The 12340-nt window shown below is 43.8% G+C and overlaps 1 protein-coding gene and 2 long non-coding RNA genes across 3 annotated transcripts in view; 1 reads left to right on the forward strand and 2 right to left on the reverse strand.

Annotated features, from left to right (window-relative positions):
* Positions 1-12161, forward strand: she (Src homology 2 domain containing E). Its single transcript, XM_019878719.1, has 6 exons — positions 1-904; positions 2146-2272; positions 4727-4981; positions 5194-5518; positions 7114-7233; positions 10347-12161. The coding sequence occupies exons 1-6, from the start codon at positions 455-457 to the stop codon at positions 10540-10542; spliced, it is 1473 nt and encodes a 490-aa protein (XP_019734278.1). The 5' UTR covers positions 1-454; the 3' UTR covers positions 10543-12161.
* LOC109521088 (uncharacterized) lies at positions 2313-7117 on the reverse strand. The gene is made up of 2 exons (XR_002169285.1): positions 7039-7117; positions 2313-2371 (listed from the first exon to the last, which is right to left on the reverse strand). It is a non-coding gene; the product is annotated as an uncharacterized LOC109521088 (long non-coding RNA).
* Positions 7107-12340, reverse strand: part of LOC109521086 (uncharacterized) — a 12547-nt gene continuing 7313 nt past the window's right edge. The window contains exon 6 of the long non-coding RNA XR_002169283.1: positions 7107-7183. This is a non-coding gene — a long non-coding RNA (uncharacterized LOC109521086). The remainder of the gene's footprint in view (positions 7184-12340) is intronic.

The following is a 12340-nucleotide window of genomic DNA, read 5'->3' on the forward strand; positions in this document are numbered from 1 at the left end:
CTTCTCAAAAAGTCAGCGCGCAACTTCAGTAGTTATCTTTTCCTCATTTTCTGTGCGCTAGAGAAGCTAGACGTAGCGTATCACTTACCGGTAATGGGCTCTTCACTTGGCTCCAGGAAAATCTTCCAGTTTTTTCGAGTGTTCGCTTTGGAAAGGCTTCTTTTCAAGCTGAGGGGATAGTTGTTACTTGGGCAGGTGAGGGCCCAAATAACCGGTTGATGACAGCCAGGACGCGAATGGACAAGCACCCATTTGGCGGACAGGAGCTTTGAACGGAACGATTACAGGTCAATATTTTTAAAAATAACATCATTTTCAATAAGAAAGTATAAACATTTTGGTTTAAACGCGTTGCAGCCGTTGCTGAGCCGTGCGCAAAATGCGTGCGTAAAGTTGGTGCCACTTCAAATAAGTCAAGTTCTTCAGCTGCCGTTTGGCATTAGTTTTGGCAATCATGGCAAAATGGTTTCGAGAGTTTCCCATCAACCTGAAGAACGGCAGCGAACGAGGTCGTTCGGCCTCCGAATCGGGCCCACAAGCACGACACAAACCTTCGTTCTCCCGCGACAGCCTGAAGGGAACCCCGCGTAAAGATAACGGAGTGGCTGCTTTACTAGCAGGGAGAAATCGGAAGAATTCGGCCACGGATTTGGGTCGGAACCAAAACACCGGCTCTGCGGGTGGAACTGTGTGGGAAACTCTGACGCCCGGAAAAAATCGCAAGAGCTCCTCCAAGGTGGAGGCGCCCGAGGAGAAGGCTCAGGCGAGGACCACCAGCCTGGCTCAGGCTTACATAAGCAGGATGATCAAAGTGGACAAGCAGGACAAGACCCCCAAACTGAACGGGAAAAGTGAGCCGACTAAAACCGACCTGGACAATGGACGTTCTGCCATTAATACAACGGTGAGTAACTTCATTTTGTTATATTTGGAACAAGAAGTGATGTTTTAACAAGTTGATGGAAATGGAATAGGGGCTAGGGGGGAGGGGGGGCACACACAAAAGTTAAACATGAAAGTTTAACAAACGTTTTGGGGGTGCTTAAACTACTTCAGAGCAAACATGTGTGATTTGTGCGCCTTATGGTAGCAGTCAACCCAACTCGCTTCACAATAAGCACCGTTTGGAAACTAGTGAAGAATTGAAAAAAAAAGAGGCTTTATGCTGTTTGATGCCATACTCACTTGAAGTTTACAAACATTTAACATAAGACAAAGAGAATTACACGTAATGTATTTTGAACAACTTCTAATTTGCATGAATCAAGTTTGTTTCGCCTAATGTTGAGATAAGACGAAAAAATAAGAAAACCTTTATTTGTCTCACAATGGAGAAATTCCCAATTTGTTGACAAACAATTCAAAACGAAGCAGACATATTGCATTTTGTGGTATTATACCTCTTTAAGCAATAGAGATTTGCTTACATGTTTTGTATACGTTTCTGTATACAAACGGTGCAGCAGCACATGTATACAGGCAATATAACGATACTCACAGGTATATATTCTTTATATTTATATAATATATACTATATTACGGCGACCAACAGAGAAGTAACTTGAAACCGTCTTTATGACCATGTATTTCTGTAGAGCTGTATCACATTGCCCCCAGGCGGCCAAATATGCACACCGGAAGGAGCAGCACAGTGTATGTTGAACTGAAGCAAAAAAATGTGGCAAAAACGTGAACTCTTTACATTGGATTTAATTCTGTCATTATTCTCTGTTTTATTAAAGCAGTACAATAAAACAGAATAAAATTTTTCTTTTGTCTTTTTTTTAATTAGCTGTCGTTTTTTTATGATGGTGACAGGTCTTGACTGTACAACTGATTCACACACTTTACATTACAGTTTCAATGAGTAGACTTAAAATTAGAACGAGTGGCTTGTGTTCCACATCGGAGCTTCCCTATCGTCCTGTTCCCATGGTGAACTCTGTATCCAATTCCCATCCTCAGCAAAAGAAAACAATGTAGTGAACCCTTCATTGTGTTACACTAAACAATACTCGGACCTCTTTACGCCATTATTTCCGTTTGTTCCTCGTGTGTCTTGTCAGACAATGGCCGATGCCCCCACCATCACACACAAACAAGTTAGCGCTTATCTTATCTGCATCTTGTCTTTGTGTTTCCCAGCTGATTATCCTCGAGGACTATGCAGATCCTTTCGACGCGGAGAAAACCAAAGAACAGAGGGAGGCGGAGCGAGCTGGAGTGAATGACGGTTACATGGAGCCTTATGACGCCCAGGTGATCATCACAGGTAAGGTTGGATGGTCACGGCTCCCACTTGTTGTTTGTTAAACTGTTATTGTGTCATCCATGGCCAGTCACCTATAACTGCTTGATCCACGGGGGGCAGCTGCAAAATACACACATGGACACACACACACACATTTTTAGCATGTTGGGAAGAAGCTGGAGTACCTGGAAAATACCCAGCAGCCAAGATTCAAAGCCTCAAATGTCAGACCTCTGAGGCAAACGTGCGAACCACGAATTCAACTGCTCTTCCCGGTTTCCTCCCATGTTCCAAAAACATGCATGCCAGGTTAATGGAACACTCAAATTTGTCACTAGGTGTGATTGCGAGTGTGAATGGTTGTTCGTTTATGTGTGCCCTGCGATTGAAGACAGCCAAGCACGCCCGCGACCCTCATGAGGATAAGTGGATTAGAAAAAGACAGCAAAGCATGCCCGCGACCCTCATGAGGATAAGTGGATTAGAAAATAGATGGATGGATGTTAAAGTAAAATTATCTAAATTCAGCCTTTTTTTCTTCTTCAGGTCCTTATTTTCAATCGTAAAAAAGAAAGAAAAAAAATTCTATATATATATCGATATCGGCCGATATTAAATACTGAGATCGTGATATACTTTTCAGTGATCTGGCCCAGCCCGACCTGAATTTGTATGTAGTCAGATGTTACCCCAACACGGTCATGAAGTCATAAATACGGTAAGTCTTTGTACGAAAAACACCTGAAGGCCATGAATAATAAACGTATTGAAAACCGAACGTGCGATGTCGCTTCTCGTGCCTCCTTGTACTGCCTGACCACATTTTCCGTGAGCAGTGTGTCAGCTACTTCACCCGTTGGTCAGGCTAAACACTTTATGTAATCTGATCCAAAAATCCAAACAATAAACACTTACTACTTGACATTAAAAAAGTATAGTAGGGTGCTAATAGCTTTTCACAATCTTACACTATCTTTAAAAATGTGCCAAGTATAAGAGTATGAAACAAGCACTTTTATTAGGTGTGCCGGTGAATAATTAGCTTTTATGCATACTTGGATTCAATCCACTTGGCATTAGCGTTCTAGGGGTCTTATAAAAGAAAGCCGGTGCCAAAAGGGAGCTGCGGCCTGCATGAATGCTGACTTCCATCCCCTTTGGCGGTTGCTACGGCAACAATGTTGCGAAGGGACAATGGGCGCAGCTTCCTCTTCCAACTTCCTGTCTCCTGCCTCTGTTTCCTTTGCCCCATTCTCTTGATATAGGAAGCTGCCCCCACCGCGCACATACACACACTTAACGTGTTAACAGAATGTAACAATCCCTTCAGCCCACCCCAAAACAGCCCACCCCCCATCACTTCCCAGCAGTCAGGAAGTAGGCTGCTGGGCCGTCCAATCTGAGGCAGCGCTGACCTTTTCTTCCTGCACCTCCATTGTGTGCGCTCACAATAGAGCAGACACGCAGGCTACCTGTCGGCCTGCACAGAAACACAAGTCGCATTCCGACTTGTGACACAGCGCAGGATGCCGTAACTCTTTTTATCTCTTGTCACCGGCACAAAGAGGCCCCTGCACTGTGTTTGTTCAAGCGGAATCACTTCACTTTGGATGGGTTTGTTTGCTCGAACAAGCCGTAAATCTTGAGAATGAAACATTCACGCGTCTGCTTGAAAGCTGAAGAGGACTTTTACCTCTCAGCATGGCAATGTTAAGTGTACATGCAAATCAACAAAAGTAGGACTTCAGAAAAAAATTCCAATTTTTGCAACTGCCCGGTCTGTGTGTGTGTGTGTGTGTGTGTGTGTGTGTGTGTGTGTGTGTGTGTGTGTGTATTTTCAAAATGGGAAATTGATCATTTATGTACATTTATCGATATTAATTCATAAGCTCACAAAATTCTAGCATACAGCAAATACAATAACACTGGTCAACATCAAATTTTAATCAGAGATGGCTTTGTGTGTCCCGAAACGTATTTTTAATGCATATTTTGAAAATGTCTTTTCTTTTTTTGTTTTGAGATCATTTTTGTTTGTTTTTTAGCAACAGGTGACATGTCATGGCTAGGAAATTACAACGCACGGGAAAATCCGTATTGCGCAAGCTTTTATAGGTCAATCGACCCTGTAAGACCTGACCCATCAAAGAATAGCCAGAAAATTCAGATTTTTGGGAACTGAGATGTTTATTAACCCTTATAACAAAATCCACAAAAATATTTTTGCTATATCATGTTGTTTATGAGATCTTTTTTGTGTCACGTTTTAGTAAGCATTATGTAGATTACATGTGAAATGACAATTTGGGGAAAATCATATTTTAAACCTGCAGTATCAAATTTGATACAGACGATTTAATTGTAATATAAAGAATGAGTTACTTAATAAATATGCATGTAGCAAATGTGATACGAATGGCATTATAGGGCTAACCACGACAATCAAGCAGAAGTGTAAACTCTGATGTTTTGCAGAGGTTCGCCGGCGGGGCTCCAAGGACCTCCTCAAAGTATGCGTGCTGCTCGACCCAGGCCAGGCGGCCGGGAAGGTAGAGGAGGGCAGGCCACCGCCGCCCAACATCTACGATACGCCGTACGAAGGCAGACTGGAGGGCGACAGCGAGGGCGTGTGGATCCCCGTCACGCGGCCAGAGTCTGACATCCGTCCGGCCGCCGAGTATGAGCTGCCCTGGGAGTGGAGGAAGGAGGACATTGTTCGAGCCCTGTCAGGTAGGCGGCCGAGCTGGTGACGAGGCTGGGCGGGTGCTCGTGGAAGGAAGGGTGTCATAGTCTTTATTTGTACAGTCATGTCATGACTGTACTATCATGACAATCTGTTTGTTTTACGCAGGAAGCTAAACAATCCTGTCGAACGACTCTCTGCAGATGTGTTGACTTTGCTGATGGAGTTTTATTGATATTCTGTCTGTGGCTTCCTGCAGCCCAGTTTGAGGCAGTGGATTGTTCTCCCGCTAAAGAGATCGGTCGTCAGCAGCAGCAGCAGCAGCAGCAAACTCTGAGACAGAAGAACTGGACGCACAAAACACTGGTGTCCACCTCTTCATCTTCCTCCTCCTCCTCGCCCTCCTTTCCCTCGTCACCCATTCTCAAGCTTTCCCCGATAACAACCTCGTCCCCGTCGTTCCCCACCCTGAGACTCTCGCCCTCTTCCAACCCCAACAAACCTCCCTCTCCTACCTCACCGAACGCCCCACTGGATGGGGAGTCGGTCAAAGTGGACCCCAGCCTGTCACTGGACAAGCAGAGGTGAGGAGGTGGACAAATATTTATGCCCAAAAACATCTATTGAGTGAATGAAATAAGTTATCAGCACACTGCAGTTTACCGTATTTTCCACACGAAAAGGCACACTGGATTATGAGGCACACCTTCAATGAATGGCCCATTTGTAATTTTCTTCATATATTGGACGCACCGCATTATAAGACGCATTCTACAATGCATCCACTAGATAGAGCTACGCTCAAGGAAATGCCAACAAAACACGACACTACACCCTGATTTAAATGGGACGATCAGATGTCAGTAAAACTTAACTCTGCATTGTAAGCATGTCTCTAGCAAGGAGCCATTTTGGGGTTGGCATATTACCGTAATAATCATACACAAGACGCATTGGATTCTAAGGCACACTGTGAGCTTTTAAGGAAATGGAAGGCTTTTTTAGGTGCACCTTTTAGTGCGGAAAATACGGTACCAACTTATATCCAGTCCTTTCCAAAAGGGGAACGGCGAGGTCATATGAGACAAAAGTTTAGAAGTCTAGCTTTTATTTCATGCTATTTATAAAGTACATCTAGATGTGTTAAAGAGCTCAGGGCAGCACATTTTGTTTGACCACACCCACTTTTCAAGTGAACCAAAGTATTGAAACATGCGACTGACGGTTATTTCAAGTTGCGCAGGTGCTGCCTTATATTAGACTGCATTTGCCGTTAGGCAAAGCGTGACGACAAGAGAGCTGTCTATGGGGAGTAAAGCAAACCGTTTTGAAGCTGAGAGAAGAGAAAAACTCAATTAGAACTTTTGCACAATCAGTGGACAGAGCCAGTACAAACATTTTTTTAAGGTTCTGAAAAAGAAAGGTACTACTGGTGAACAGACAGACATCAAACAGGTCGGCCAAGGGTATCAAAAGCGGTAAATGACAGAAACATTGGGAGAGCTGGAAAGAAACACTTTGATCTCAAGACCCCACGTAGCTGAAAATTAGCATTTATGCTAAGTCCGGCGCATTTCCACTGTTTATTCTTGTGTTGATTAATGTGCACTGTCCCAATGAAATAAATAAATAAAATAATGATTAGATATTTATATTACACCCCCCCAACACAAAAAAAGCTTGGGACAATTTGGCTTATGTAAATGCCTTCAAAACCTCTGTTCTAAGTGGCTAACAACCATTGCGGCGCACTAAGTGGAGGGTGTTCACTTGATTTAGGTGGGACTTGAAGTGTAAAATGCCTCTCTCCATCTCATTAAGCATGGCCTTTCTATTGAAATGGAACCGGCGGGGTACGCGCTCGCAGCGTGTTAGCATTTGTTTCTCTCTTGTAGCAGCCGAATGTCAATTTGTTCCCCGCTAAGCGCCATGCCGCCTGCTTGTATATGTGGCTCTCGCCTGTAATTGCTGTCAACGCCGCATTTATAGCGTTGGTAGGACTCTGTGGACTTTCTTTGCGGCCATGTTTCATTTGTCCGTTTCATGACTTGGCCAACCTCAAATTGACCCGTGATGATCCACAAGAAGTCGTGTCACCTTTTACCTCAAAGCGTCTTCTTGACACTTGACTTTGTCGCCGTATGTCGCCGTGCTGCGTCTCGTCCACGTCCTCGGCAAGCTGGTACCATGGTGGCGTGAGTCGGCAGCAGGCTGAGGCTCAGCTGCAGCGCTGCAGGGAAGCCAGCTTCCTGGTGAGAGACAGCGAATCAGGAACCAGCAAGTACTCCATCGCTCTGAAGTGAGTGACCGACTGTGTGTGGACGTGTCACGCAGCAATTTGCCCTCATTTCATGTTTGAGCAATCTTGTAATGATCAGTATTGTGTGTGCGAACTCAATGTTCTCATTTTAAAGTTTAGGGTCGACATGAATAGAGAAAAGGCATTTCTGTCAGATTAATGTAATTCCAAATCAAGGTTTACGTCCCATTTTGATGTATAGGGAGCAGCCTGTGGAGGGATTCAGCACGTTTCCTGATCCATCAGTGCCGCAGATGATCAAACTTTCATTTCTAAGATAGCCACGTCCACGAAACCAGGCTTAACCTCGCACAAAAATATCCCAGAAAGTTAGGTCCAGCGACTGGTAGGAGACTCAGAAAGTGTTATCATCTTTCATGAAATACTCATAGATTTGGAATCTTTTAAGAAAACCACCAAGACATAAATGGAGTTAACCCACTCTCAACAAAACTTGAATAGCACTGTTAACCCCCCCGCCCCACCTCAACACCCCCAAAAAAGCAGAGCATGATTACATATGTATGCTAGTAGGTGACTTCCTGCTTCATGGAGAATGATGTAATATGGCAGGACTATATATATTTTTTTCTTGGGCAGGGAGACATTTCAACTGTGACTCAAATGACAAAATAAACAAGAATGAAAAATTAATCAGACAGTGTCATATTCATGAATGTACATTTGCTCCTTAGAATTGCGGGCAACTACATATTTTATACATGATGTTTTAAAACTAAAGTGGCTAAAAGAGGAACAGTTTAAAATCTGTTGACAAAACACGGAGGATAAGGAAAGATGACATGACTGTCCTGTTTTGGATTCTGGAGAGGTAAAAAAAAATGTTTATTTCTGATGCAAAAGTTAAGAAGAGGAGAGCAATTGATTTTAAAAAGTGAGGCAAAATGGGGAGTGCTGTATTTTTGTATGCTTGCTTATTAGTTAAAAGGCCACTTCCTGGTTCATGGAGGATGACTTACATTGAGGACAAGTGCAGTCTATTGCTGTGTCCGAATTCACGGGCTGCATCCTCCGAAGGCCGCGTTTTTGGCCGCATGACGCCTGTTTCGGGCGTGACTCGACCGCACGTGGTTTCCAAATTTTAGGAAGACAATTCGCAGGCTGGTTCCTTGGACACCTTCAAAGGCTGCTCCTCTTGTAGCCTCCGCGGACCGCATAAACCAAACTGTGATGAATTTGGACAGGCTTAATGTGAATTTGGACACCACGTGCGGTCGTGTCATGCCAGAAGTGATGTCATGCGGCCGAAAATTCTGCCTTTGGAGGACCCATTCTATGAATTTGGACACAGCCTATTTATGGGACCAGTGGCTTCTTGCACACTGAAAATCCACATTCTTGCCGTTGTCATTTTGCATTGCGACACCACAAAACATTATTTCCCGATAAGACTGCCGGGAGTCACAGTTTTTCCGTTGCGGCGAGTTGTTTATACGCGCAACGGCCAAATGCGGGATGTGCGGTGGGGCGTCACCGGCTATTTATTTATTTTGTTTGTTTTTGCGATTATCCAGTCCTGTGTCCGGTAGCTTTACATTCTTCATGTGCGAGTAAAACGAGCGGTTGCCGAGTGCTCTTTGCAGAGTAAATCTATCTATCTATAAGCACAGATCTGACCTCACCTGAAAGCTGAGCCATAATGTGTGCGTGTGTATGTGTGTGTGTGTATGCGGCCCAGTGCACATTTGTTATATGCTGCTCATTCATTTGAGAGTCCACATCATTAACCCCCTTTACGAATCCACTGAACCTTCGCTACTGCACACCATCAGTTAGCCAGGGATAGATAACAGCAAGTGATTTAAATTCCCATATCCAGGTCTGGCTTATATTTCGCTGTGGCTCCATTTCTCCTTTGTGCTGACAATATTGCACCCTTGCCGTTTATCAGGACCAGTCAGAGTTGCGTGCACATCATCGTGGCCCAAACGAAGAGCAGCAAAGGCCTGGGCTACACTTTGGATCAGAGTAGCTGCGTCTTCACCAGCATCCCTGAGCTGGTGCACCACTACTGCACGCACAGTGTTTATTTCTGATGCAAAAGTTAAGAAGAGGAGAGCAATTGATTTTAAAAAGTGAGGCAAAATGGGGAGTGCTGTATTTTTGTATGCTTGCTTATTAGTTAAAAGGCCACTTCCTGGTTCATGGAGGATGACTTACATTGAGGACAAGTGCAGTCTATTGCTGTGTCCGAATTCACGGGCTGCATCCTCCGAAGGCCGCGTTTTTGGCCGCATGACGCCTGTTTCGGGCGTGACTCGACCGCACGTGGTTTCCAAATTTTAGGAAGACAATTCGCAGGCTGGTTCCTTGGACACCTTCAAAGGCTGCTCCTCTTGTAGCCTCCGCGGACCGCATAAACCAAACTGTGATGAATTTGGACAGGCTTAATGTGAATTTGGACACCACGTGCGGTCGTGTCATGCCAGAAGTGATGTCATGCGGCCGAAAATTCTGCCTTTGGAGGACCCATTCTATGAATTTGGACACAGCCTATTTATGGGACCAGTGGCTTCTTGCACACTGAAAATCCACATTCTTGCCGTTGTCATTTTGCATTGCGACACCACAAAACATTATTTCCCGATAAGACTGCCGGGAGTCACAGTTTTTCCGTTGCGGCGAGTTGTTTATACGCGCAACGGCCAAATGCGGGATGTGCGGTGGGGCGTCACCGGCTATTTATTTATTTTGTTTGTTTTTGCGATTATCCAGTCCTGTGTCCGGTAGCTTTACATTCTTCATGTGCGAGTAAAACGAGCGGTTGCCGAGTGCTCTTTGCAGAGTAAATCTATCTATCTATAAGCACAGATCTGACCTCACCTGAAAGCTGAGCCATAATGTGTGCGTGTGTATGTGTGTGTGTGTATGCGGCCCAGTGCACATTTGTTATATGCTGCTCATTCATTTGAGAGTCCACATCATTAACCCCCTTTACGAATCCACTGAACCTTCGCTACTGCACACCATCAGTTAGCCAGGGATAGATAACAGCAAGTGATTTAAATTCCCATATCCAGGTCTGGCTTATATTTCGCTGTGGCTCCATTTCTCCTTTGTGCTGACAATATTGCACCCTTGCCGTTTATCAGGACCAGTCAGAGTTGCGTGCACATCATCGTGGCCCAAACGAAGAGCAGCAAAGGCCTGGGCTACACTTTGGATCAGAGTAGCTGCGTCTTCACCAGCATCCCTGAGCTGGTGCACCACTACTGCACGCACAGACTTCCCTTCACTGGGGCCGAGCACATGACCCTGCAGCATGCCGTGCAAAGGTCGTATTTGTAACGGGCGTGATACGTGTACTCAAAGATGTGCTGCTGAGGAATGTCCTGTTTACCATTTTATTTGAGGGGGCAAGATGATAGAAATTGTTTTGGAAAAAGGGCAGGCCGAACAGATGAGCAAGCAGGAGAGTAAATTACGCTGACACCTTAGTCAGGAGGAACTCGACTTTATATCAATAAAAACCTTGTGCATTCTTCATGTTAAGAACTTTGGACAAGCTTACTTTTTTAGTGCACCTCCATTGCTTCGAAGGACTCATTTTGGTCTGCTCAAAGTATTATATGAGACCAGTGTTTCAGAAACTTTGAGCCAAGGAAAATATGTTACATTCGAAAAATCTCATGGCATACCAGCAAACAAAAAAGTAAAAAACACATTTCAATTATGTACCTTCTAACATTTAATGGAAGAGGATCTAAATGTCCTGCCTGTCTCTATAAAATGCTGGCATAGACAGATGAAAAAAATACATCATTTGTTCATTTAAAAAAAAAAAACGAAAGAAAATTTAATACAATTGGATCAGTGATTGAGAATTACTGCATTACGCTTCTTATGGTGAAACCAAACACTCCACGTGGAATTACAGCTTAACCTCTAAAGTCAAAAGCCCCTTAAAAGTACTAACCCTGCCGATTCCAGCCACCAATAAAGACCAAAAAAACCCATTCAGGAAGTCTTCCTCCGCAGTAGTTGGCGCTACACGCGGCAGTTTGACCAATCGGTGAATCATCAACTGTGCCAGAAAGGTTTTTGTTCACATTTTTTTGTCCTTGTGTTAACTAAAATGTTATATATCAAAAGTACTAGAGGTGTCGGTACTCGGTATCTTTGAGTACTCAAAGAGTGAGTACATATAGATATGAGGAAATTATGTTTGTTTGTTTTTTTAAGTAAATAAGAGCTCTGAATAAACATAACCCGTGTTACCAATGGCCATATCGCAATTTAAAAGCTCTCGAGTCTGCTTTACCAAGATGCTTTAACACAGAGGTGCTGACACGATCAAGAGCAATGCCGGACAATTAGGCTGACTTTGTTAGATCAATACAAGTGATTGGAGTATAGCCATTCGTCCATCCGCGGCTGTCAGTCCTCCTATTGATTCATCCTGAAAATGAGGCTAATTTGCTAGCCAATCTGTTTGTCAAGAGAAAGAGCTTTAGTAGTGATTACATGGCTCGGAAGGAAGGTAATGCAGGCTTCAGGGTGGGGTGGGGGGAACGGCGCTCTTAATGTTGCAAGTCAGCAGAATTGTCAAAGAATGCTGAGGTGTGCACATAAATGCAGGACTATGATCTAAATATTCTGCTTTTTGGTGATGAAAACGTGTCTCCTGTGCCTTTTCATGAATTTCCATATTTAAAGTACTCTTAGAGCCATACTAAATTTATAAAGACATTGTTATTATTATATATTTTGTGGATGGGGCTTATGAGATTTTTTTTCCCCCCACGTTTTTCATGGCGGACCAGTTTACATGCTCTCACAGGCCATCTCTGCCTTCAATGATGCATGCATGAAGTGGCTGAGTGTTTGTTTGATCAGCCCACAATCATGATGAATGCTGTATATTCTTGTTGTAAGCATGTATCCAGTAAATAAAATTGCATTGGTGACAGTGTCTTATTAATAGATAAGAAAAGCGAAAAAGGACAAGTGGCACCACTGAGCTGTGTGTGGAATCAATTACAGATACACACATACCTGGAATGTGTGACGGGCCATTACGGAAAAAAAAAAAAAAATCAGGATTTACTCTCACACTCACACACACACACACACACACACTTTTGAA

Source organism: Hippocampus comes, unplaced genomic scaffold (genome assembly GCF_001891065.2).
Source record: "Hippocampus comes isolate QL1 unplaced genomic scaffold, H_comes_QL1_v1.1 scaffold315, whole genome shotgun sequence".
NCBI lineage: Eukaryota > Metazoa > Chordata > Actinopteri > Syngnathiformes > Syngnathidae > Hippocampus > Hippocampus comes.